The 27,432-nt window shown below is 44.0% G+C and overlaps 1 protein-coding gene across 20 annotated transcripts in view; it reads left to right on the top strand.

Moving 5' to 3' along the window:
• LOC119463375 (acetyl-CoA carboxylase-like) overlaps positions 1–27,432 on the top strand; it is a 124,121-nt gene that overhangs the window by 50,969 nt on the left and 45,720 nt on the right. For 12 of the 20 annotated variants that reach the window (XR_007463648.1, XM_049656562.1, XM_049656560.1 and 9 more), the window contains 24 exons: positions 461–584; positions 699–800; positions 1,860–1,958; positions 2,787–2,924; positions 3,663–3,740; positions 4,606–4,695; positions 6,364–6,432; positions 7,487–7,578; positions 9,281–9,346; positions 10,822–11,092; positions 11,989–12,129; positions 13,234–13,365; positions 13,851–13,988; positions 14,114–14,234; positions 14,324–14,421; positions 15,503–15,613; positions 16,123–16,266; positions 18,414–18,534; positions 20,426–20,619; positions 22,023–22,158; positions 22,634–22,898; positions 23,717–23,891; positions 25,097–25,273; positions 25,967–26,100. Coding sequence is in view for 19 of the 20 variants with exons in the window: in XM_049656562.1 (XP_049512519.1) it covers positions 461–584; positions 699–800; positions 1,860–1,958; positions 2,787–2,924; positions 3,663–3,740; positions 4,606–4,695; positions 6,364–6,432; positions 7,487–7,578; positions 9,281–9,346; positions 10,822–11,092; positions 11,989–12,129; positions 13,234–13,365; positions 13,851–13,988; positions 14,114–14,234; positions 14,324–14,421; positions 15,503–15,613; positions 16,123–16,266; positions 18,414–18,534; positions 20,426–20,619; positions 22,023–22,158; positions 22,634–22,898; positions 23,717–23,891; positions 25,097–25,273; positions 25,967–26,100 (3,216 nt within the window). In the remaining variant the exon portion in view is untranslated. The remainder of the gene's footprint in view (positions 1–460; positions 585–698; positions 801–1,859; positions 1,959–2,786; positions 2,925–3,662; positions 3,741–4,605; positions 4,696–6,363; positions 6,433–7,486; positions 7,579–9,280; positions 9,347–10,821; positions 11,093–11,988; positions 12,130–13,233; positions 13,366–13,850; positions 13,989–14,113; positions 14,235–14,323; positions 14,422–15,502; positions 15,614–16,122; positions 16,267–18,413; positions 18,535–20,425; positions 20,620–22,022; positions 22,159–22,633; positions 22,899–23,716; positions 23,892–25,096; positions 25,274–25,966; positions 26,101–27,432) is intronic. The other 8 variants (XM_049656556.1, XM_037724200.2, XM_049656565.1 and 5 more) reach the window with 5 other exon arrangements.

Below are 27,432 nucleotides of genomic sequence, written 5' to 3'. Positions count from 1 at the left end.
CCTTTAGTATATTACTTCTGCTGAGATGGAAGTTAACATCAAGCACAATTTTTAACGAGGGTTGCCTTTCTTATACCAGCTGAAATGTCAAAGAGAAGTGTAAGAGGATCCGAGGGGCCAAATTTTTAAGTCGCAGCCGTTTGAGTAACAGACACTGAAGCTTGGGAAAGCATAGAGGAAGCTAATAATGGGTATGTTTATTTGAAATGTAGAAATTAGTCTGATAAAGGAAATTGCAAGTAGATGAAAAGATAACTTGCCACAGGTGGGGACTGAGTCGACATCTTCCAAATTATGCGTGCGGTGCTTTATCAATTAAGCTGCTGTGGTGGCCGTCGTCCTGCCAACTTTTTTGACTGAAACGTTAGACAACAGGAATGAGTAGCTAATGCTTGAGAATGCACAATATAAGTGAGCGATTAGTGGCTTATGATTGGTTCATTTGTTTGCCTAATTTCAGTGACTTTGACAACCTGATCGAGTTCTTTGCCATTTCGCCGAATGTGGCACCGCGAAGCGAGTTCGACTTTGGTACGCGGGAGCACAGCGCACCGTCATTCTGCGATGGCAGTGAGAGTCCAGTGGTGAGTTTGTGAAATGTTTTTTGTTTGTGCTTTACGTTGAGTTTGACTGGATTTTACCCAGCTGGGCACTTGCTTCCTTTGTGGTTCAATTCGCTGTTTGCTTGTTTCTCACAGATCATCGAACCCATGCACATCCTCAACATTGCCATCCGCAACGACATTCCCAACGAGGATGAAGACTATGCAGCAAAGTACTATGCCTTCTGCCAGGAAAAGGTGGGTGTTTATGTTTTGTGCACTCCATAAATTTAATTTGGTCCCTTGGCTGTTATATCTGTGTTCACTCTTTTACCTCCAGAGCTTCCTTTTGCGAGTGGGAATAGTACAAGCTTACTAGATGCATAATAGATGGGTGTGTACATGTCTGAATGCAACTGCTGAACTTACTATACCAAAATATTGTGATGTTGCACTTGTAGTAAGTAAGGATGAGTGTCGGTTTGAGTAACTAGTTTTTGGTTGCAAAAAAAAAGCTCGCGTTAGAAATTAAGAAATTTATTATTATTTGAGCTCAGGTAAACTTGAGAATGTAAGAACTGCACAACGGAGCAATTAAACGGTAAATTATGGGTGCAATGTTGCGAGACAGGGATGTGGTAGTGTGGATTGTTAAACAAGCGGGGGTAGCTGATATTCTAGTTGACATCAAGAGAAAAAACAATGGAACTCGGCAGGCTATGCAATGCATAGGGCGTATAACTGGTGGTCTGCTAAGAGTTACAGAATGAGCGCAGTCGAGGACGGCAGAGAACTAGATGGTGTGACGAAATTAGGAAATGGGATGGCATAGGTTGGAACCGGCTGATGCGAGGCAGGTGTAACTGGAGATCTCTCGTAGAGGCCTTCGTCCTGCAGAGAACGTAAAATAGGCTGATGATGATACCACGGGCTCATGCATTGTACTCGACACAAAAGCAAGAGCTAACCTCCGTCGCCACAAGTTTGAAAGCCTTTTCACTGCTAAAAGTGGTAAAGCTTGTTTCTTACCTTAGAACAAGCCAGAAATCAACCATCGTAGCCTGATCACAAGTTCTTCTTTACTATGACCTTTCAAGTCTTCTTGTTCCCTCATTTTTCGCTGATCACTTGCATTTGAATAGAATTCAACATCAACACATCAACATCAACACATCAACAGTCTGTGTACTTGTCCATTCAAGGTTACACGTCAGCCAGTGATTGAAGAATGCTGTGTGTAATGCTCGTCAGTCTATCCGTGTTGAATTTTGGTTTATCATTGGCAGGAGTCCTTATCGTTTGTTATTTTGTTTGCAGTGTGCCATCTTGAAGGAAAGGATGGTTCGCAGAATCACCTTCCTCATTCTCCACAAGCGCCGGTTCCCTCAGTACTACACATTCCGGTACCGTGACGATGTAAGTCTTGTGCATTTGCAACTTGTTTATATCTTTTACTGCAATCACGGGATTGCTCTCGAGATCACGATTCTTACTGCAATCACGTTATTCGGGAGGCAGCAAAATACTTTTATTTCCCTACTTGTAGAACTGTCTATAAGAGCAGATAGCTAATCATTATGTCAGACATATTATTAGCCAATAGCGAACACTTGTGAACAAAAAAGGTTTGCGAGTTTGGCCTCTATTCGACAAGGTAAAGTAGCATATGTAACACGGCCAGGTTATCGAGGTTAGGTGCATATGTGCTGCTGTGTCCAGGCTCGTGACGCTTCTGCTCGTGTCGCTTCTGCTCGTGTCGCTTCTGCTCGTGTCGCTTCTGCTCGTGTCGCTTCTGCTCGTGTCGCTTGTGCTCGTGACGCTTGTGCTCGTGACGCTTCTGCTCGTGACGCTTGTGCTCGTGACGCTTCAGCTCATGTTTCTTGAGCTTATGATGCTCAGCTTACCACTCCATGACTCCATCTGTGAGGTACTACTTTTAAACAAAGCAAATGCCGCAACAGTTTGCCTTGCAAAGCATCCACAGTCGTGGCCAAGGGTAGTTGCAGTATGCATACGTCACCGTGTAAAACTAAATGTGAGGGAAGACTTGTGCTGCATCTTGTAATATCTCGCTCTCACTCTCTTTGCCTGCTCAGTGCATACCCATTCTGTTGACAAAAAGCTTGGACCCCGTCGCTTGCCCTGTGGCTTGAGTGCGTGCCATGAAATTTTATGGTTGCAGTATTTGATGTAGGCCTCTAGACGTCGCCTAGATCTGCAAAATAATTTTTTCTTGTTCTGTAGTATATCGAAGACTGCATCTACCGGCACCTGGAGCCGGCACTGGCATTCCAGCTGGAGATCAACCGATTGCGCAACTATGACCTCGAGGCCATTCCCACCTCCAACCTCAAGATGCACCTCTACCTCGGCAAGGCCAAGGTGCGTTGTGTTCTTGTGAATTGAAACTGATGGCCAGCTTGCTGTCATGAGTCTGTGATGCCCACTTGAGGCCATATTTTGCAATGGTTCATTTCTTTTGTGTCTATCGTCATTTTTCATGCTGGGTGGCTAATTAAAGGCATAGCGGCATGTAAGTTACAAAGGGTGATACGAAAGAATTAAATGACTTCATGGAAAATACTCTCCTCAATCTGCCAAGAAAAAGGTTGCACAGTTAAATCTCGGTCTACAAAGTTTGAGAGTGCCACAAGTCACCTTCTCAGGGTCAGGATTTTAATGAATGAAGGATTCAATTTATTTTAGCTGCTGCCTGTGGTGAACTTTAAGGGCTTTATTTCTGTGCTATAGATTTTAGTTGCTTCCTTAAGTGTATGAATTAGTAAATATATATATTTTATTTCATCAACCATTGGTTGTATGTCCAGTCTAGATACTATATCTGGAGTTTCTGCGCTTCTGACACCAACATAACATTGCTCAACATCCAGCGTCCACTTCTCATTTTTTATTTTTTAAATATCATTCAGCACACTAGGGCTAAAATAGACAAAGAAACATCATGCCTGCTTCTTGCTGGCCGTCACTGTGCTTACATGTCCTAAAGCCTCCTTTTTTTCTTTTTTTGTTAGCAAACTATGGTTCCAGCCTGATTGGACACAGTTAACAATTCTCGCTTTTAAAACTTTGGCATGCCTTTTTTCGTTGGTGTTATCACAGGTTCCCAAGGGCCAGGAGGTTTCGGACTTCCGATTCTTCATTCGTGCCATCATCAGGCACTCGGATCTTGTCACCAAGGTGAGATATCGCTCAGCAGTGCATTATTATTCGCGAGGGCACCCCCTGTTCAAGCTGCTGTGCTGTCTTGAGCACCACGATAAAAGGGAACACGTGATTTGTGTTTTTGACCATTACATGCTCAGAATCTTTACAGCTAAAATGAAGATGTGCTAGGTGGCAATTTTTTTAATACTAGAACTGCTTAAACCTGATAGTACTGTGACCCAGTGGCTGTGGTGCTCTGCTGCCTAGCATGAGGTCGTGGGTTCGATTCCCGGCCTCTGAGGCCGCATTCTAATTGGGGCAGGATGCAAAGATGTTTAAGTGCTTTGGGTGTGTGCTTGGGGACCTTGGGTAGTCAGAATTAATTCGAATCCCCGCACTGTGGGGTCTTTGTAGCACTTGTGTAACTTAGGGACGTTAAATGGAATCATTCAATCAATCTGATCTGAAGCACTCAAAACACATAATAGGTAATGTTCCAACTCTCAGTTCGGTTAATCATTCAGTAAATCCAACTACTTACAATACATATCAAGTGATGTTCCAACTATAAATCAATCAATCAATAAATTAACTAATCAATCAACCAACAAATCAGTTAGTTAATCAGAACTTTTTGCAGTACTTATGAACAAGCGATGTTTGAACTCTCGATTCAATAGGAAGTTACACTACATATCAACAAGTAATCTTCCAACTCTCAATTCAATTAGTCAAACTACTTACAACACATATTGAGTTATGTTCCAATTCTCAATTCCACAGTATTTGTTTGCCCGTCAACAATGCTCTTACTTTCATGTTGGCGCGCCTTCTACGCAATGAAATTTGGGCATTGGTATGGTGAGTTAACCAAGCAGTCGTTACTTTTACATTGCAGGAAGCTTCGTACGAGTATCTCCAGAACGAGGGAGAGCGTCTGCTGCTTGAAGCAATGGACGAGCTTGAAGTCGCCTTCACTCATCCAGTGGTGAGTAGAACCTTCAGTGAAATGTCCTGGCATTGCTGCATCTGCTGGGCTGGTTTGCTAGAAACTGTACCAAGAAAAGTTGTACAGTTGGTATTGTATGTGCTGCTAGATTGAAATTGCAGTTAAAGAAATGCTCCTTGTAGGATTGCTTGCTGCAGTTGGTTGCAGAATTATGCCTTATGTGCTTTCATTTAAATGTTTTAGAATAGTGTGAATGTTTGAAAGCTTCAAATAGGGAAATAGAGAATAAAGTTGGTGCTATTTGCCATGATGTATATTTTTTGCAAAATTTTCAAATACGTAGTCATTTTCGATGATTGACTAATGGATGTAAAAAAAAAAGAAATTCAAAGCGTTTATTCCCCTGTTGAATTCAGAATCGGGGGACCAGAAACGTCAAACCAGTAAGCACAATTGTAAAACTACTATCTGAAAGGCTTATGTCATGTTCCACAACTATTGAAAAGTAATTCGCAAAACTATGCGAAAACACCTGTGTACTTAGATTTAGGTGCACGTTAAAGAACCCCAGGTGGTCTAAATTTCCGGAGTCCCCCACTACGGCGTGCCTCATAATCAGATCGTGGTTTTGGCACCTAAAACCCCATAATTTAATTTTTTTTTAACTATATTTGATTTTGACTTTGGAGGAGTGCTATCACTATATTTGATCCATGCTTGATTCATTGCCATCATTATTCTATTTGATTCGGTATCAAAACTTCCATTCGCATGCTTTTGAAATGTTCTGTTGCCATTTGGTGTTTTGCGCTTGTGTAATGCAAAAATGTTATCAAGTCTTCTATTAAGTTTGTGCCAGGAACATAATTTCACCAGCTCTCCGATCGCAGCCTAATGTTTCAGCTGACTGGCATGCCCTGTGTACGAGACCTGACCTAACCCAACCCGACCTAAACCTTTCGCGCACCATTCACTAGCGCCGCTCATGGCACAGTCTTAGATAGCTATTTCCAGTTGACCTGTGTAACATTCTACAGATAGTCTTTTTATAAATGCATAAAGGCAGTTAGGACTCTGTTCACGTGCATAATCATTGCGAATTATTGCACTTGTAATGCAATAGTTTGTTGAATGTGATTAATTTGCAAACTCGCCAAGCCGTTTGAACCCGGAAGGAAGAAGTCTTAGGCAAATCTATGTGCAGCTCATCATTCCCATGCAGGCGGAACAATTGTATTTGCAGTTCCTGTAGACACTAGTGCCCGAGTTTCCTCTAGTAATTTTTGTACAAGACTGTTTCACTACGGTGCAAAAGAGTTAGACATGCCCTCAAGTATGTTGTTTCGATATGCAAGTGCACCAAGCAGCTTCCAATGGAAAGAGGACCCCTTTGAGAATTGGCTCTGCCATTAACTTGAGTCAATTCCTACAGAGAGATAGTGGTTGCCAAATTCGTTTATACATTCTGTGTGCCCACCCATTTACTGAAGTGTCATTCATTTGCATATGTCATTTGCAAATGCATTTGCTCCTGGTGACTGCTGACAACAGAACAAACGCGTTTCCTGATTTCTGTTTCAGCTTTAGTGCCTGTTTCTGTAAAATGTGGGAAAGAGTATGTTTACTGGAGTAAATGTATGCCGCTATTAAAAACGAGGCTTGGTTAATGACTGAGCCCGAATAAATTGCTGCGTTCCACTTTTGCAGGCCAAGAGGACCGACTGTAACCACATATTCCTGAACTTCGTGCCCAAGGTCACCATGGACCCGGCCAGGGTACGTACAGTTCGCAGTGGATTCGAGGGTCCCGTTGTTGTGGGCCATGTGAGGTTCAAACGAAACTACTTTGTTGAAAGACCGAGCTCTGTGAAAAGGCCACGAGTGTTCAGTTTGATACCCTGAAAGCACACGACACAGTGTTTGATTCTGTGTTTGATCCGGCGTATCGGCTGTCATACCAACAATCGTGTCCATAAGCCTCCGACTTGTCCTATCAGATCCCGACATGTTGGAACAGACATCTCTCAGACCCATCACACATTGTATCAGTCACTGTGTGTGCCTCCAGCTTAACACATCTGTCTGCAGTACTCCCTGCAATTACCTTCACTTAATTAGTTAAGTATGTAAAAGTTAAGGACCGAGCAAAGTGCAATGGAATGAAAAGTCGGCTAGCGCAACACAGGGGTAATTAAGGATCGCTGGGAGAGGCCTTCGTCCTGCAGTGGACATAAAAATGGGCTGTTGCTGCTGATGACGTAGAATTTAGTAGCAAATATATTTGTGTTGTACCATAAGTTAAACTAGTTATGATGGATGCCGGTTGCTGCGGTACTTTGTTTTTCATTCCTAGTTTTGCTTAAAATGGAAAATGAGACATCCACTCAATCGTAGTATTTGCTACTGAGGAAACCTATACTGGTTACTCGGAAGAAAGGCGTCGCAGTTGAAGAAAAATTCGTCCTGGTCCGGGACTCGAACCCGGGACCACCGCCTTTCCATGGCAGCCGCTGTACTATCCGAGCTAACTAGGCGGCTAGCAGATGTCAGGGCGAAGTCGAATTTATTAGCAACTCGAAGCAGAGGCAAGTGTTTGACGTAATAGTCTCATTTTCCATTTTAATTACTTCTCTCCACCTAGCGGGTTTCCGCTGAACTATTACGTCGTAGTTTCACTGTGGCTGTGTTTATGCGATGTAAACAAGGCTACAGTGGTCAGCTAGGTTCTGCTCGACTACAGGCTCCCGTCAGCAGCCCACGCTGTTTTCAAATGCGTTAGGAATGATGTTTGCATAACGCGATGCTTTTTTTTTTTTTTTTCACGTTATAGATTGCCGAGAATGTCAGGGACATGGTGATGAGGTATGGTCCTCGACTATGGAAGCTCCGCGTCCTCCAGGCCGAGATCAAGATGACAATTCGGTGAGTGGGAGCGATTTCGGATGCCGTTTCCTACACTTGGTGCAAGGTGGAACGAAATTTGTCAAGTTGAAAGTTGCTATGCCACAATATCTCTGGTAGCTTCCAGTGCCTGTGCTAGTGTGATGGCTGTACGTTTATACCGGCACATTCGAGCTTGTGCTATAGCAGTTGAGCATTTGACATACGTACTTGTATTGTAAAGTTCTAAAACCTTCACTGTATTTTTGTATGCTGACCTGCTTTGTGACAATGCATGCATAGTTAAGTGGGGACTAGCTCGTAGCACTAGTGCGTAGCTCTCGGGGTAAAACAAATGCATGCCGCACATCTTGCATGGAATTCTGGTGTAGATTCTGATGTATTTTGTTGGTTTTTGCTGTGCTTCCTGTTTGCTGAAGTGAAAGTTGTGGAATGTATTGTGTATTGTTGTGCATGTGCTTTTTTTTTTTAATGACTTGGAAAGGGGAAAAATTTCTCCACCACTAGAATTTCAGCAGTACGTAAAGCGATGAGAACTTGGTGTAATGCTTGGAGGAATTACATGCTCGGCCTCTCTATTAGTACGCTGTGTTCTTCTTGGTTTTCGCTGGCTTGCATATTTTGTTTACTGATATTTGGACAGTTGTCTTTCATTTGAGTGCGAATCTGGTGTCCTGCAGTCAGTCCAGTTGAAGGTGAAGCAGGTAGATTGAAAATGATGAAAGGAATCGGCATCAAACTGGCTTGTTCAAAGGCACAGCTTCTAATAGCTTGGCTGAACATGTTGCGAACGCAGATCACAACTTAGACCGGCAGTTGGCAATTGTCATCGCAAAAGGAAAGCCGCTTTCAATCTGTCTTTTGGCTCGCATCACTGCATATTTAACCCTACCATTTACTGTACTATGAACCAGACACGTGCCAGCGCGCGAGATGTTTCGTACATTGGGCTCTTTTCTTAGCATTCGCTCCATTGGGGGCGTAATGCAATGAAGACGATGGGGGCATAATGCAAAAATACACACGTTTAGTTAGATTTCTTGGATGTAAATGCACATTTACCCCGTAATGCCCAATGTATCATGTATGCTACGCTGAGTTTGATGCCTCAAAATGCTGATTGAAGTGCGGGAAACCTAATGCTAAGTCCATAGTTGCTTTTTCAATATGCTGGAGTGAAGTTTCAGCAGTGAATAGTGCAACAATTCATTTGCTAATTAATTAGTACAGTAATTAAGCTGTAACTGAAAAAAAAATTTTTATCTACTAATGAACTCTCCATAGCCAGAAATAAATGTCAATTTGTTCCAGTTTTCCTTGATGTGGAACTGTGTTTGGGCATTACAGGGTTGAGGAACCATAGGCAGTCAAAATTTATCTGTAGACCCACCCACTAAGGCGTGTGCTGCTTTTTTGTACGTTAAACCTCATTTATTTGATTTTGAACCCAGAAATTTCAATTTTTTTTTTTTGCTTTTTCTATTTTGGCGAGTATGTTTTCTTTTTAAACGTTTGACAGGGTTGTACGCTTAATGCTATACAGCGTTTTGTTGTTGCCAAGTTGCTTTGTTGCTAGGCTTGGCTTTTAAACTTGTACAGCGGCATCTTGTTGCCTTTGACCTTTGCCTTCCTTGCCTCCCCCACCTCCTGCTTGACCTGTGCCCCTGCGCATGCTTGCGGCCGCTGCATGGTATTGGGCTCGCATGCTTGGCCCCTTGTAAAGAGGCATTGACGCCAGCTCCACTCCCTGCCGCATGGTTTTCACCGAGGACTTGTCTGGGCCTGGCGTGTAAGTGCAAAGAAAACGGCGGCAAAGGTTGTCTCTGGAGAGAGGAACCCACGTTGATGTGAGAGAGGCTGCGTTCTGCTTCGGCCCCTTTTGAGGATTAGTTTATCCATCAGCGTGCACTAGTCATTTCGCTGTGCGTTAGAAGCCATGCCAGGAAAAGCCTTTTTTTTTTTTTTTTTGCTTGTAGCATCTCGATGCTTGTTCCCGACTGTGGCATGTGAATTTGGGAAGTGGATGGCACTGTATGAAATTGGGGGATTCTTAAAAGAAGGCGACACAGAATGCAGCCCAAATGTTTTTCTGCACCTGCATGTTTGCATTGGTAACCACATAGTGCTTTCCTTCAGTGTAATTTAGTCTGTATCTTTGAGAGATGTTTTCAAGCATATAAGCTACCAGCAATAATAGAAGCAAAGATAAGCGACGTAGGGTATGTGCAGTGGGTGATAAAAAAAAAAAAAAGCACGAGCACAGTGGGTGATCTTGCCTTGCGTTTTATAAACCTTGCACTCATCTACCCAGCAAATTGATTGCATGCGTTAGGGAAGCTGCATACCCAGGCATACTTGACGTGCTCTTGCTAAACAAGAGGCCACTTAAGTTACAAAGACTTCCGAGTGCTATAATCCATTTCGCACCGGGTAGTTAACCCTGCGGAAGCTGTGCAAATAATGCAGTCACAGAAGTCCCCATCCACGCGTTTTGCAGTGCAGTTGGATTAGATCTGCATTAGATCTGCTTCCAGTATGCGACATACTATGTTTTGGGCCTTTATAACATAAAACTATTCCAAATCCGCCATTAGCCCTCCGTGATAGGTCAGAATGGTTCGGGTTTTGGAGTTCTCGTATACCTCCAAGGCCTGCTTTTGACTCCCTTGCCAAGAAGGGTGTGTAGCACCCATTTGACTCCCTTGCGATGAGAGGTTGAATTTATGAGGTCACCATTAAAGGAAGATGCACTCGGAAAAAATTTTAACACCCTTTAGGAATTATCTTGTCCCACAGCAACAATCGTCATCAAGATTGCGCATATTTTCTTTAATGCTGTGCAGCTGGTACTTTACTTTGCTGCCAGGACAAGCATGTACAGTGTGCCTTTATGTTCATGACAGGAAAGTAGCAAGTGCAGATTAATACATTGAGGAAGTGCACTCAAGGTTCATGGCAGCTATCATTATGAGTACAAGATAACAGCTAAAGATCATATGAGTTTTTTAGGGTGTAGACTTACTGCCAGAGGCAAATCATCTTGTTAAGCCGTCAGTACTCTGCTTAGACTGTATCTTTGTTAATCTCTTAGTTCTCTCGCACTTAAGTATGCCGGTGTGGAGACTGCATGCAGGTGATGGAGGTAAAATGCACAGCAACAACTTATCATTATTGTTATGACTGACAGTGGCGCACTCTTGTCTCTTCTTTCACCGAACCACCGTCGCGCCCCCTCTCCTCTCCCTTGCTCTGGTTTGTCGACAGGCCTAGCCTGAATGGCAAGTGCGTGCCCATCCGCCTGTTCCTGGCCAACGAGAGTGGCTACTACCTGGACATTTCCCTGTACAAGGAACGCCTGGACCCCGAGACCGGCCTGATGCAGTTTGATGCATGGGGACCCCACCGGCAGGGACCGCTGCACGGCCTGCCCATCTCCACGCCATACCTCACCAAGGACTACCTGCAGCAGAAGCGGTTCCAGGCCCAGTCCAATGGCACCACCTACGTCTACGACTTCCCCGACATGTTCCGACAGGTCGGTGTCGCTGCAGATTCCTTGTCTCTGTGCTATCTCTTTGTCTCTCGGTACAGTCATTGAACACACCGAAGGTGGACAACGCATTACAACATAAAACAGCTTCCTCAAGTAATAACCTGAGCGCACAATCTTGCACTGCTATTTATTCAGTCGCCAAGGATGGTATTGGTCTTCCCCCAAGCAGCACGCAAGTGAAAATCTTGCTGATATTAGGCATATTGGCAAAAGCAGAAATGAAAGAATGTGTTTTAGTTAGCCCTAACTTGTTTGTACTGTATTTCAGTTGTCCATGATAGTGCTGTGTTGCGATTGCTTTCTTTGATACTGAACACTTCTCAGCCTGGAAAATGTTAGAGATTGGGTTTCTTATCAAAAAATGGCATACTGCTGGGTCTGGGTGGCACAAGAAACTTATTGAACACTTAAGACTGGTGTTATTGAAGATGTCCGCTATGTGCTGAGTAGTGGTAAATGGCCACGATCTTGTGCTTCTGAGAGGAACGACATGGTCACGGGCCATGAGAGGTTGCACGATCGTTTCCCAGCTGTGGCGACCTCATTTGCATTGGGGAAGAGCTCAAAAAATGCTTGAGCACCTAAATGTACAACATGCCCAAGTGCTCAGAATTGAGCACAACCCCCTACTACAATATCTCTCATAACTACAGTGTTGCTTTAAGATGTTTCTCTCCCACCCACTTAATTAATCGATCAATCAATCAGTCGGTTGGTTGGTCAGCTGGTCTTTGAGAGGGGTTAGGTTTCATGGCATATTAGTAATGTGGAATCCCAAATCGCTTGCAGCACTGTCATTGCATGATGTGTGCATGTCATTCTGACACTGCTGGATATTTCTCATGTGCCAATTTTTTTTTTTTCTCTACCACTTGTAGGCCCTGATCAGGCTCTGGGAGGAGCACGTTGAGATGCGTCCGGGCCAGGACATTCCGGCATCGTTGCTGAGCTGCGTTGAGCTGGTGATGGACTCACAGGGACGGCTCGTTGAGCAGAAGCGGCTACCCGGCGAGAACGACGTACGTAACACTGTCACTGACACGGTTTGGCCGATGCGTCTAATTGGCTGCGTTGATGCTATATTCCAAATAAGATGAGCTCAGGGGAGAACGAGGGCCAGTGCTGCTTAATCTGGTTTAGCTGCTGCAGTGAAAGGATCAAAGGTGGTTGTGACATCTCTGCAATCCTCTCATCACGGTGGCGTAGTTCACTTGGACTGACAGCTAGCTGATAACCTAGCAATTGTAAATATTGTCACTCGTCAAACAATGACAAAATTGACATCTCTGTGCCCGTAGGAGTGCCTCTTCACAATATGCAAAAGTCATCGGCAAAACAACGCAAGTACTCTTGAACATCTGATGAAGTGACTTCATAGATGTGGCGAACATTGCCATCGATTCTATTAAGAATGTTATCGCTAGTTTTAATGGTGATCGATTCCAGACAAAGCCGTGATGACACATTTCAATCTGTTGCCGAGATGTTTGCACCTAGGTGGTAGTTTGGTCATTGACAAGCCCTATAATTGCTATACTGTTGTTTTACCTGGCCTGACAGTTCTTTGTTCAAACCCTTGGTTACATCTGCCTGATAATATTGATGGCAACGTAACAATGCAGTGCTGGCCATCTTAACTGTGATGCGAAGAGTGGAATCATCTTCAAATTGAAACAAATTTGAATTTTATTTGAATTGTGAATCTGGGAGTGATCCTGCTGATTGTGAAATGGACCTCGAGATGCCAGGCCACGGTACCAGGAGTTGAGACTCTTCCCCGTCTGGAAACCCAGATTTCTCTTGTTTCATAGGAGTTCTTCTTCTTCTTTCTGGGGATTTACGTGCCAAAACCAGTTCTGATTATGAGGCACGCCGTAGTGGAGGGCTCCGGAATAATTTTGACCACCTGGGGTTCTTTAACGTGCACTCCTCAGCTTCCCATTCCAGTGATTCATATTCCAAGGACCGTCTTAATTGGCATCTTGAGGCTGTGACTGGATGTTACATCTCTGACACAGATAGTTGTGATGTGGCTGTCGCCAGCTTCATTGTGACGTCAGTGTAATTGAAAGTGCGATGTGCCGCAGTTCTAAACTCACTCTTACATATTCTTATTTCAATAGGTTGGCATGGTAGCCTGGCGCATGACGCTGGTGACACCCGAGTACCCGGAGGGCCGTGACATCATTGTCATTGCCAATGACATCACATTCCTTCTCGGCACCTTTGGACCTCAAGAGGACATCCTCTTCTTTGTGAGTTCGCATATGTGGCCATTAGGGACAGTGTCTGGCTTAGCGTATTTCTTGAAGTGACCCCAGAAGCAGTTTTGGGTTGCTGCAAGTAAATTTATGCACTGGTTATGTCCTGTGGTCAATTTAACATTATTGCGTTGAGTATTACTCCTCTGCAAGCACTGAAAAAAGTGCAGCTTGTCTCGCCAAAACAATATGGGACAAGAACTGTAGAATATAAAACCTGAGTGCTGGTCCCTCTTCTGTTGCCAGTGCCAAGTTAATATGCTGGTGAAACAAGTTGGTGTGGAATGACTGAAAGGTGGCCAAGTTGATTCGGATTCATAGCTATGCCTGGGCAGCAGGACTAACACAAATAAAAGAAGAGACAAAGGAAATAGATGGGACATGGGCTGTACTGTACTGTAAAGTTTGCTGGGATACCCACAGTGCAAGTCACTATGCTAATGCTTGTTTCAATTTTTATTTTTTTGCTAAACATGCAGAAAGCATCTGAAAGGGCCCGAGCGCTGGGGATCCCGCGACTCTACATTTCAGCAAACAGTGGTGCAAGGATTGGGCTTGCGGAAGAGCTGAAGCACCTCTTCAACATCGCGTGGGTCGACCCTGATGTGCCTGACAAGGTGAGGGGAGCATCCTCAAAGTTTGTTTTACAGTTGCAGCATGATTGTGTCCCTTACCATGTTTTCCCTGAACACATCACAAAAGCCACGGCGTTCGCCTTGTTTCTCTTTCTTTTTGCACTTAGGGTTACCGGTACCTCTACCTGACGCCAGAGAACTTCAAGAAAGTCAGCGCCTTGAACTCTGTCAATGCAGAGCTCATTGACGACGAAGGCGAGAAGCGGTACAAGATAACCAACATCATCGGTTAGTTGTTTTACTTCTCGTGTCGGCAGTGAATGGTTCGTGAAAAGTAGTTCTGCAAGCTCAATGCGGTTCTTTTGTTCTGCTCATAGGCAAGGTGGATGGACTTGGCGTTGAGAACCTAAAGTACGCTGGGCTCATTGCTGGCGAGACATCGCAGGCTTATGAAGAGATTGTCACCATCAGTTTGGTGAGTTTGCATAGTTTTTTTTTTTTTTCTTTTTAGATGTAATCCATCGCATTGGCTCGGTGGTTATGGCATTCTGCTACTGTGCACTAGATGATCGGTTCGTTTCCTAGCCACAATTGGCCGCATTTGGATGTGGGCGGAATTCAAAAAGTGCAAGTGTACTTGTGCAAATGCAAGTATGCAAGCATTGGAAATTTCCAGGTGGTCAAATTTTAACCCTTTGAGACACTGTGTACACTATTGTGTATGCCAAGAAATTGCATCAACATCAATAGCATTGATGAAACTAATGGTACTTAAAATGTATAGTGTACATCTTGAAACTGTTCCGATTGGAATCTTGTTGCAAGTTTGAGTAACTGGATCAGCGTGTTTTAGTAAAACGAGTGGGAAGGTAAACGGTTGTATTGTAGTGGTTGTACTCCTTTCATTATTTCTCGCAGTGTGTTGCATAAGGCATAATTTATCAAGTGCCTGGATGGGTGCTTTTCAAGCCTGTTAGACATGAAATGGTTGATGTCCTCATATGTAATGTTCCTGTAGCGAGTTTTTGCATGGAGTCCATGTTCTGTAAACTTGACAAAACTCGTTAAAGAATTGAAAATTGGTAGTCTATTCTGCAGCCGTATGCTTTTTATAATTCTGAATATGCAAGAAATGTGGTGAAAGTAAGTTTTTAGTCAACAGAATTCAGTGGCGTCTGAAAGGATTAATGAGGTACCCTCTGTTGCACTGTCCGTGTGCAGCTTCGAAACTATAAAAACCACATTTTAATTTTATTTAGATTTGTATTACAGTTAGTCATAAAAACTTAATTATACAATGGTTTAATTAGCTTTCCGATGTTTAAGGCAAGCTTTGTGTATCCCTTCGGCTCAGCAAGGTCATTGTTACAGCGCATTAACTTAGCAGGATTGGCTTTGTTATTTATGCATTAACTCCGATTCCAATATACAAATGCATTGTGTGCCAGACGGCGCAGGCGGGATGGTCTCTTCTCGGATACATTTAGATCTTGTCGTTACAAGTTTCGTAGGGAACGACAAAGCCTGAAAGCTGTTTTCTTGCATGCAATGCACAGGTGACGTGTCGAGCCATCGGTATCGGAGCCTATCTGGTCCGTCTGGGACAGCGCGTCATCCAGCTCGAAAACTCGCACATCATTCTCACTGGTGCCGGGGCCCTGAACAAGGTGAGTTACTTAGCGTATATAGTACACGAGAATGTTTGTACCAAAGTAGTTTCTCATGGAATCCATGACTTTGATCATATTTTGCTACGAATATAGGAGCTTGACTGCATCAAATAAATACTGATCCCACTGGATCTAGTTGTGGCATTTATTGTTGCTGTTCTCTTGGCATGTTCAGGACTGTCACTAGCAACCTGAAACCTTGTTTGAATTAGTTTTGCTTGCTTCTGTAAGTAGAATTTTATAAAGTGCGTTTTCAAATTTCTTAAAATTTCAAAATGAACAACAGGGCTTAAAAGAATGCTTCATCCGTCTAAACTGATTCTTAGCGTATAGTGCATGAATGTTTTTACTGAAGTAGTTCTTCATGGACATTTGAAACATTGATCTACAAAGAGCAAACAGCATGGAGAGGGATATAGAAAGTGAGTGGATGTAGAAAATAGATGAGATTGGGATGACTGTGAATAAGACTCTGTAATGACTGTGTTTCTTCCCCGCTGTTTCAGCTGCTGGGTCGCGAAGTGTACACATCCAATAACCAACTGGGAGGTGTGCAGATTATGTACCCCAATGGCGTCTCTCATGTCACCGTGCACGACGACCTGGAGGGCACCTATGTCATGCTCAAGTGGCTGTCCTACATGCCAAAGGTGCGATGGGCTTTCCACTCGTAGTCTTCACCTATTCAAGGCTTGTAGAGCCACATTATCATGCAGTGAACAAGAGAGAGAGAGAGAGAAAAAAAAAAACAAGGTAATAATGTCAGCTCGGATCGTTTAACCTGCGTCCTTTCACAACTGCCTGGTTGCGACACACTGTTTGCTCACAAATGCAGGCAGTGCGCTATTGGTCGCACAGGAAGTGTAGCCATTTTGATGCATTGCTTGGTGCGTTTTGTGGTGAATAGGCTTAGACCTGCATCATCTTACCAATCTCATTATAATGATCGTGGATCTAAGGAATTATTGGATATAATGAAGTAAATTTAAAGTGTTTGTTTATAGAATTAGCACATAACAAATGTATGCTTATAACGAATATTAGATATAATGAAGGTATCTTTTAGTCAGATGCGAGTTCGTTATAACAAGGTTTGATTTGACTAATGTATTCATACAGTGAAATCGCGACAATTCGAAATCTCTTAATTCAAATTTACAGGTAATTCGAACTGCCCTGTTGGTCCCAGCAAAGTCCTGTGCATTTGGATAGAGAAAGACTCCCGTGAATTAACTCTCAAGAAATGGCACAATGGGTATTTCAAACAAAATTTCTCGCTCCTATGGACCACTTTTTGGACAAACCCAAGCCAATGGTCAAGGTTCCATGCCTCGCTAGCTACCGTAATCTTGCGTGCCGTAAGAATGTCTAGGGAAGACGCGCAGGGAGCCAAGTCTGAACCGGCGAAAGCAGAACGGCAGTTCAGTCTTCAATCCTTTCCCATCCAACTTGCATAAAAGGAGCAGGAAAAATCCCCTACTGCGTGGTCACCTGTGCCCCCCTCTTCTAGCGTGGCATCGCTCATGTCATCTCCAACATTAGGCACGCGGGAGGACGGTGCACATAAAGCCACCATCCTTCTTGGCTCACCGTCGCACATTTTTCCTCGCACCCACAGCAAACGGCCCAATCTTATTGTACTTGGACTTCATACGGAACCTACGCTTCCTCCCGCGCATGTCATCGTGCACTGGTGGAGAAAAGATTGGACTTTTTCAATGCGAGACCAGTGACTGTTTTGTGGTTTTGCGCGCTGTACCGCAGAATTGATCGGGCGCTATATTTAAAGGGACTCTAAAGGCAAACACGTGAGTTAAGCCAAAGTGGTGGATTAGTGCTCTAGTATCTCTAAGGCGTCAATATTATCACGAACAGAGCCTTAGTAATTGAGAAATTTAGGTAAATGCGAAACACGATTGGACTCCCTCGGGACATTCGAGTACTTGCCCGATGACGAAGGCACTTCTCATTTAAATTCTGTCACTAGTGCTCAACCACGCGTTATAAAAACATCATTGTGTTGTACTATAAGACGAGAGAAAATGCTACTTGACCAGTTGTATTTCACTTTTAGAAAAAAGAACTCATTGACATCACACCGTTGACAACGACGCGGGCGGTCGGAATGTTTCGTATTCGCTCGACTCTGCAAGTAGCAGAGCATTCCACTTCCATGTGATATCGTGGGATGCCCGAATGGTCCACGGCACTTGACCAAAAGCAGCTGCAGCGGTAAACTTTCCAGGGGTTTTAGTGCAGTGGCACATCATACCACCATCATACCACGGCGAGTGCCGTTTTACTCGCCGACTGCAACAAAGGGCGGTGATGGCGTATACAATGTCGCCACTCCCCGGTTGGCATGAAGGGAGATTTGAATTGCCATAAAGGTATTCAGACCTTTCAGATGCAATTTTCTCGTTAACTAAGTATTTTCTTGGTCCGAAACGCCCGAAACAAGTGTTGCGACGTTTATGGAATGCTAATTAAACAGTCCATGTCGTCTTAGTACTTACCTTTAGTGTCCCTTTAAAAGGGCTCTCCTTAGTTCAAACTCCATTGTATTCGAATAAATGTCCCGTCCCTTTGGAGTTCGAATTAACGATATTCTACTGCATATTCAAGACTGTAACATCTGAATTTAATGTTATGTGAACTTGTGTATTGATTCAATTTGTGGTGTAACTGTTTGTGGCCATGAGTATGGGTTCTGTGAAAAGTCTCTCTAGCTTTCACAGTGTGTTTGCCAGCTAAATGTGACATGGAATATGACGGATGCTGATGTTTTTGCTTGCAGTGTAAAGGGGGCAAGCTTCCTATCGTGGAACCGCTGGACCCCATCGACAGGGATGTTGTGTACACCCCATCCAAAGTTCCGTACGATCCAAGGTGGCTTCTGGCAGGGCGTGACAGTCCAAGTAAGCTCACCTACCTCACCAGCTGTGCGATTTGGTTTTTCACACTGCGAGGCTTGCTGCACTTGGCTCTGTTGTATTTAATACGTCTATTAGTTCAGCAGAATCTGTTTTAAAGCATATCGCTCCACTTCAACTCTCTCGGTAGAAAATGGTTGTAATGGTGTTATTTGGCACAGGGTGTTACTACAGCATTCTATTGCAGGCTCTTGCTGGAGTTGTAAAGGGTGTAATTTACGCAATAATATAGCGGTGTTATTAAATGGTGTTGTCGGGGCATTGTCACAAGGGTTCACACAGAGTGTTATCACAGGGTGTTATTGCAGTCAAACCTCGATATAACGAAGTTGTACTTGCAGCGAAAAACTTTGTTACATCGCAAATTTTGTTAAATCAAGGTTCGTTATATCGAGGTTTGACTGTACAGGTGTTTGTTACCCTTGACTTTATGCTGGCAAACATGACTAGGATAATTTGAAGCTGGGAACACATTGATTGTGCCTGATGTTTGCTTGAGTTTGGTCACGAAAAAAAGGCATTGAGAGAGTGGGAGAAAGATATTTTTAGGTATTTAAAAGATAAAAATAGATTTTAAAATTGTAAAGCAAGTGAAAAGAAGAGAGCCAATGCAAAATATCTCCTCATATCAATAGCACTGTAAACATTGTATCAGTAAATCAGTAAATTACTCAAAGAACAGTGAAAAACAAGTATATGTACAAATTGTTTACGAAAGTATGAGTAATGTATACACTGTATTAACAGCGAAGCTGTTTAAGCCAGCCGTAACTTGTGCGTATCAAGAAACTGCCAAGAAAGAAAATAACCTTTCTTGCTGAGGCAGCATTCGAACCCGTGTACTCCTGGTCCCAAGGCGAGCGTCGTAACCACTAGGCTATACAGCTACGCTTGCAGAACATGCATTTATGCGAACCATATGATTGCGTTAGAGCGTCGTCATCTGGTGCGTTGTACGCTCGTGTTCTGCGAGGTAAAGAGGTCTGGTGCGCGAGAGACGCATTCACGGAGCGGGTCTCCTGGAACGCGGCGTCGGCATTGGAACGCAGTGTCGGTGTAGCAAGCTGCGCTATGCAACGCGCAGTGATGGCCGTAAGTCCGAGCCGCGGGAGAAGAAATTATCATCATGAGTAATAAGATTAAAAGTTAGCACGCAAATCAAACATATGCTCGCGGGGTGCCCCGAAACTCTTCCCAGCCTCCTGGAAGAATGGACTCGATGGGAAAAAAGAATACAAAGCTCATTGCTTCAAGACCAACTAAGGGCTGTCCAGAGGGCCCATGATGTCGCTGACGGGCTTGGCCTGACAGTGCCAACGTGGGAGCGGCCCGCCTCGGCTTAAGTCGAGCCTCCGGACCTCTTTAAATAAAGTTTACACACACACACTTCCGGAAAATGCTGGGCTACAATATCGCCCAGCTTCGCTGTTTCAAGCGTTACGCGGCCGAGTGCAAGGTTTAGCGTTTTTTTAGTTTAACAATTGTTAAGGTAGTTAATTTTTTAACTGCAATCCTTTATTGATCCTTTTACGAGTGGCAATTTTGTGTAACCTTAAGCACTGTTCCAGTTTCCTTTGTGTTGTCCTTGTGTAATGCCATTCTGGCTGAACCAGTCAACACGCATCAACTCTCCCCCAAACAATACCATTTTTGATACTAGTTTGACTTGGCGAATGCAGGGGTGCACCTTGACAAACAGGCTCGTTCTAACTGAATTTGATAATGGTATGTATTTAACCGTGGCTTCAAGTTACGCATTCCTTTAGAGCATTGTCTTGGTACAGACATTGAATGCATTAGTGAAGTTGTAACGATAAAATTGTCTCATTGTGTCTTGGTTAAACTGTTTAACATTTTCTTTTTTGCCCAACCACAGACCTGCCTGGCTTCTGGGAGGATGGCTTCTTCGACCGCGGATCCTTCATGGAGGTGATGCAACAGTGGGCTCAGACTGTTGTCTGTGGCCGCGCTCGCCTTGGTGGCATTCCCGTTGGCGTTGTCGCGGTTGAGACGAGGACGGTCGAGATTGACATCCCCGCTGACCCTGCCAACCTCGACTCGGAGGCCAAGGTACATTCCCTCCTCGTTTCCATGCGTCTCTGTCTTGACGGCATAGTGCTAGTTCCTAGTTGGCATTGTGGGCCGTGGAGAGAAATTGCAAAAGTGAAAATTATTAGGCCTACACTCCAAGAAAGGTTCTGACCGTTTGGATTATCTTGCCTCGACACATTAATCGTCGTCTGTGTTGCGTGCCTTTCCTCTTTAATTCTGCACACCCGGTACTTCCATGTCACGAACGGGCCTGCATGCCATTTGTGTGACACAGCATTCTTTACAAGAAAGTAGTCGGTGCGGAGTTTTGAAGAAAGGAAATGCAAGCAACTCTTGACTATCTTTACATGGTACACCCCAGAGGGTGTACCATGTAAAAATAGTACTTTTTTAAAAGTGTAACTGAAACAAGGGAGCTGTATTATTTGACAGAATAATTATGCAGTTTGTCTGCTCTGTGAATGGGATCCAAAAGGGAAATGAAAGATAAAGACAAAGGCGAGCATGGGGCATTAGGAAACTTTAATCACGCTTGCTTCTAGTTCTGCACCTATTCAAAATCTGAAGAAAAAGTTTTTATCGATTGAAGGTTTTAAATTCGTATCTGCGTCTGGATCTTGTTATACCATATTTTTCCGCGTATAACCCACCACCTCGTATAAGCTGCAGCCCCAATCACAATAGCCTGGAAAGAAACAAACATCCGTGCTTATAACCTGCGGAAATAACTGCACACAACGCTAAGATCCTTGCAAAATTTCTCCGTTCGCGAATGCACGACTCGTCCCTGTCGTATCGTTGGCCAGCGGCTCCCCCATAGAGAGGAGGACAATGGGTGACCATGGAGCTTCAACACGCTAGGGTGGGGAGAGAGTGGGGTTCCCTAGGAGATAACGGAACTGAAAGGCAGTGAACCTGGCCTTGGAGGTGTGGCTTCATGGCAGCGCGCTCTGTGCAGCCGTGAAGCCACACCTCAAGGCGAAATTTGCATATAATCTGCACCCCGCCTTTACTGTTAAATTTTTTTCATTTTTGTTGCAGCTTATACATGCAAAAAAATGCAGTATGTCCTTCATGTTGATTTTTGATAGTTGGGTCTGCTTGTCTGCTGTCAGCTGCCTCTGCAAGATTGAGCTTTGTGACAAGTTCAGTTGTTGCCACATCGTTTCAAAATCGGAGCCAAGCTGAATTCATTGTTGCTCAAAATATGTGTGCTGAGCACTTCACTAGAGGAGCTCGCATTATTCGGGTTAGTCCAGATTCAGATTTGCCGCTGTAGTTTGTTTTTAAAGCATTGCACCGTGACTCTGCTGTGGGCTAGAATCGAAGGCTTGTTCCTTGCCTCCTTTTGGGTCAGTGCGGAATCGGGAATTCAGCCATGTATGCATACATGCTCATTCGCATCCCTTGTGCTGGCGCAGGTCCTGTCTCAGGCTGGCCAGGTGTGGTTCCCGGACTCGGCGTACAAGACGGCACAGGCCATCAATGACTTCAACCGGGAAGAGCTGCCTCTGTTTGTCTTTGCCAACTGGCGAGGCTTCTCGGGAGGCATGAAAGGTAAACTACGAGACCTCACTGTATATTCGTAAAGACAGTTGTTCTCATTCAAGCAGAATCGCTGGTGTGTTATATACATAGTCGAACCTTGATATAGTGAACTTGGATATAATGAATTATTGAATCTAATGAAGTAAACTTAAAATTTTCCTGCTCTGCTGCTGTAATGAAATTGAAAATGCAAGGTCAGGCACAATGTCAGTTACAGCTTAGCGAGTATTTGTTTGCTAGGCAGCTTAAACTGTGCATTCCGGTAGCAAAAATGTCATACTCAGCTAGAGAAACTCTAAACGGCACATTCTGGATGTGTGCTTCTGTGTGTGTTTTGCCCATTGGCTTGGCTGGTGCGTAGCTAGAAAGCCAACATGGTTTTCTCGTCCTAATGTCCTATTCACTTGGAGTTTTGTTCAGAAAAACTACTTGAGTGTTAATGGTTGGAAAATGTGAAAGTAGTGCCTTCTCTCCGTGATTGCAGACATGTACGACCAGGTGCTAAAGTTTGGTGCATACATTGTGGACGCATTGCACACGTACCGCCAGCCTGTGATAGTGTATATACCCCCGTATGGCGAACTCCGTGGTGGTGCCTGGGCCGTGGTGGACGCCGCCATCAATCCTCGCCAAATGGAAATGTACGCTGACCCCGACAGCCGTGGAGGCGTGCTCGAGCCTGAGGGCACGGTTGAAATCCGGTTCCGCAAGAAGGACCTCCTCAAGACCATGCACCGTGTCGATGCCAGGTTAGTATGCACGTCATTCACGTTTTTGACAGCAGCTTTGTGTGTGTAGTTTGCAACTAAGTCAACAATGAATTAAAGAAGAGATTAATTTAGGTTCATCTTGTGTAGTCATGTCGTGTAATGAGTTATGTCCAATGATCAGTCATGATCATTGGACATAACTATTATGGACATCACTATTATAGTAACTAGTATGGATTTCCATGACATCTTGATATGCCAGGTTGATGGGCACCATTCACTTGTTTACCACCAGCTTTGTTCATATAGTTTGAAACTAAGTCCGTAATTCACAGACACTAATTTCAGTCTACCTCGTTGTGGCCTTTGATCAGACGAGAATTAACGTCCAATATGTGGTTTGTTTACAGCAAAATGTTCGTTTTAGACGTACAGCTACAACAGAAAGGCTTGTAGCACTGTTGAACTTTTGCAGACTTTTGCAGTTTAAAAATAAGTTAAATTCACCTTCTTCATGCAGTGGCACCTGATTTTACAGTGTTCCTGACTGAACAAACAAATTGTGCTTTTCTGGCAGACATTATGTCAGAACTAGGTGCTCCCATTGCCCCAGAAAGTTCTTTCTTGAGCAAAGCATTGTAGTAAGCGGCTTTTTATAAGCACCGTCAGTGTATTCTTTTTTTTTTTTCCCCAATGTGAAATTTCAGGATAATTTATGGACATAGCAATAAAACATGAAAGATAGGACAGAACGGTGTCTCTTGTGCTCTGTGGCCACCACAAACGGTATCACACTCCCCTAGCTCTTTAGTTTAACCCGTCCTGACACAACCATTTGTGTCCTGATGCCCTGCCAGGTGTCGCGAGATCCTGTCGCTGCTGGGCACGGCCGAGCCCGAGAAGAAGGTGGCGCTCGAGGCAGAGCTACGCAAGCGCGAGACGCAGCTGCTGCCCATGTACCACCAGGTGGCGCTGTCGTTCGCCGACCTGCATGACATGCCTGCCCGCATGCAAGAGAAGGGCGTAATCCAGGTGGGTCTTTCTTGCTTTTTTTTAGTCATGACAATTTTCCCTTTCGTGAACCATCGTGCACCTTGAGGGCTTCTGCGGAACTGATCTCCCATATTCAGTGTCCCCATCCTTTGAGTTGATTACTGTATTTATTCGGATATAAGGAGAGGTTTTTTTCCCCCAGAATCTTTAGCCTCGAAGTCACCCCCTTCCCCCAACATATACGCAAATTTTGCCTTTAGGTGTGGCTTCACGGCCGCGTGAAATTTGCCGCGTAGTGTGGCTTTACGACAGCGCACACTGCAACGCCCTGAAGCCACATTATAAGGTGATCTTTTTTTTTTTTTTCTTGTGTCCTCCAACTGGCACCCTCGACTTATAATCGAATAAATACGGTAATTCCTCCTCGCTCTGCATGCAATCTGCTAGCCTATTTGTTAGCTCGGAAGGTAGGGCAACCACCCCGGAAAAGCGTTGGTCCCGGGTTCGATACCTGGGACAACTTATTCTTCAACTGTGACGCTCTTTCTGAAAAACCAGTATGGGTTTCCTTTGTAGTTTCATGCTGCACTCGGGCAAAAGACAGTTTTTTTTTTTTTTTCCTTTCGTGAGCCTTTCTTCATCTTGCGGGATTCCAGAGAGCCAAATCGCCTTTCCCGAATGTTGTCGCCGATTCTGTAGCGAAAGAATGTTGTCTAATCAGATTGTATGTGCGATGCAAGTAGTGATGCACATTCTGGAATGCATGAAAAGCACCAGCAATTACGTTGCAACGTACGATGAGTGGTGTATAAATAACCGACACACTTGGCCCGTAGATCGGATTTGGACGACTGACGACTGCTCGCCACCAGCATTCTGCTTTGACTATTACTTTTTTTTTTCCGTGCACAAATTTGTGCAATACAGAGTTGGATTCGTGGCTCACAGTTCTGGCACTGCCTGGTTCTTAACCATCACATGATAGTGCAGTCTGTCATTTAGTGCATCTCTGTATAGTATGGAGGCTCAGTTTTTTTTCTTCTGGTGATTAACATTTTCCACCCCAGCAATGCTTCTATTTAATGCCTTTCTTTAAGCTGTCCTCTACAGCTTTTTTCCGCAGCGCATTTTCATTCCTCTACGGTGACCTCAACTTCAAACTCGGCAGTTAAGTGAGGCCACCGCACTGTCGGTGTCCATGTTGAGCAGCGTGTGAGTGCTGCTGTTGTTGCCTCTGCACGCAGGATGTAGTGCCATGGAGCAAGTCGCGGAACCAGCTGTATTGGCGGTTGCGACGCCGCCTGTTGCAAGACGCAGTCAAGCGGGACATCCAGCAGGTGCGACCGCAGATTGGTGATGGCGAGATGGAGAGCATGCTGCGGCGGTGGTTCGTCGAGTCGATGGGCGCCGTCAAGGTGAGGGTAATGGCTGTATAAGAATTCCTTTGGCAGCGCGAACACTTACAGTGATACCTGATTATGGCTTATGTGGTCTATATCCATATCAAACGAACTATGGTCTATATCCTCGTGCGACTTCTTGTGCACTTTAATGCATAGTACCTTCAATCGTTTTAAAAATTACGTATTTCGGAAGCGATTACATCAAAACATTCTTTCGCAATACAAAGTCAGATGTGTGCGGAACTGTATGGAAATGACTTAAATGTCTTCTTGTCTTCAAAACATTTACACCATTTTGAGCTGTGCCATTGTGTGTGTGTTGTCAGAGACTATGAAAAGCACCTGTCAAGCACATTTTGACGTGCAAATGCCATTCTACCACAGGACGTTACACTTTCACCTCAGCAATTAAGCAATGTGATTTTTATTACAAGAAACGTTGAGACTGCCCTTTCTTCAGCACATGAAGATTGTGCGTTCTGAATTTAACTGGGATATTTTAGGTAACAAATCGGGGGGGGGGGGGGGGGGTGTCAGTAATACAAACCAACTTGTAAGTCCTTTATTTGCTTGAGCTGTTTTCAGGTGTGAGGAGGATATCAAACGCGCATAACTTTTTACCAATGTTTATGCAAAATAACCTTTCCAGAGAACCCGATGCAGAATGTATCAAACTACGAGTGTCTTACTGAGCCTGCATTGTATGTGCAGCAATATTTGTGGGAGAATGACTTGGCTGTCACCAACTGGCTTCAAGTACAGCTCGACCCAAAGGTGGAGCGTTCGCTCATCAACGACAACATCCAGTGCTTGAGGCGTGATGCAGCTATCTCTCAGATCAAGACGTGAGTCCCAATCTCGTTTTCTCCATGTCTGAAGCGGCATGTAGGAGCTTCTTTGACACTTCCTGTACCCACAACCTATACAAGCTGAGGACAGTGTAACAAGTGATGGATCGAGAAATGATAGGCATAACAATAACCCCAAGAAAGCCAAGCACCATTCCACACTAAGAAAAATTAGAATAACTTCATCACCTGCTGTATACCGGCCATGGAGAGTACATTCATACAGGGGGAAAAAAAACAGTGAAATGTTAGAGTTAATGATAGTTAGTATAGTGAATAACTATTTAGTAATTGGTTTGCTGAGCTATCCACAACTGAAACTTTAAGCTAGCATGTCAAAAATGCTATTATATGTTTTGCGCCTGCATTTATATCAGGATTTTTTGTATCACGCACTGCATGTCTAATATGATTTAACAAACACAGGCAGCTGGTGTTCTGTAGTTGTCGGGAACCTAAGAATGCAATGGCAAGTGCATTCCTAGAGAATTTGTATGCATGTGCCAGACTGTTACTCTCCCATTTGCATAACTTCATTGCTTAACTAAAGTTATTTCATGTTGCCACCTCCCCAAAACTGCTTTTGGGGCATGGAGTGCAGATGTATGGATTTGTTGGTGGAGCTTTGCTTAATTGGGTTTTCACCATGTGTAATTGAGATTAGGAGCCGTGTTGCGCAGTCATATAATGCATATAGAGGGTAACCGGTGATCTATTAGCTCAACAGAATAGCCACCAAGCGAAGGATAATGCAGTATGGGGTGACAAAGGGTAAGGTCGACTGATGATAGAGAAATTTGCAGGAATAGGATGTCAAGTCGGCTGATGCAAGGTTGAAGTAGCTGGAGATAGTCGGAAAGGCCTTCAGCGCTTCAATGTATAGGTAGGCCGGCCATGATATCACTATCACATAGACTCTATTAAGGATCAGTGAACCAAATGGCCATTGAAATCTGAGAGCTCTCCTGGATCCGACAGCTGATCTTGCGCAGCTGAGTTACTGGAAGCTTATGTGCTTCAGTGGCTATTGAGAGTGCTAGTCACATCAGCTTGGTTCTAGCAAGTTTCTGCCATTCATGTTGTACTTTAGCTTTGTACAGTTTGACATAGATACAATGAACATGAATATAACTAATTGTTGGATATAACGAACATGCATATAATGAATTATCTGATATTACAATGTAACTATAAGTTCTGGTTGGTTATGCTTTATTTGATTGAGTATTCTCCTGCTACGAAGAAACCAAAAAATGCAAGAGCTTAGACTATCTGTTGTCGATACTATCAAAACATACCTATTGTTGTAGCAAAAATGACGATTTCTTA

This window comes from Dermacentor silvarum, chromosome 9, assembly GCF_013339745.2.
Source record: "Dermacentor silvarum isolate Dsil-2018 chromosome 9, BIME_Dsil_1.4, whole genome shotgun sequence".
Taxonomy (NCBI): Eukaryota; Metazoa; Arthropoda; class Arachnida; order Ixodida; family Ixodidae; genus Dermacentor; species Dermacentor silvarum.
The sequence above is the reverse complement of the archived record's forward strand: the minus strand, read 5'-3'. Positions and strand labels throughout refer to the sequence as shown.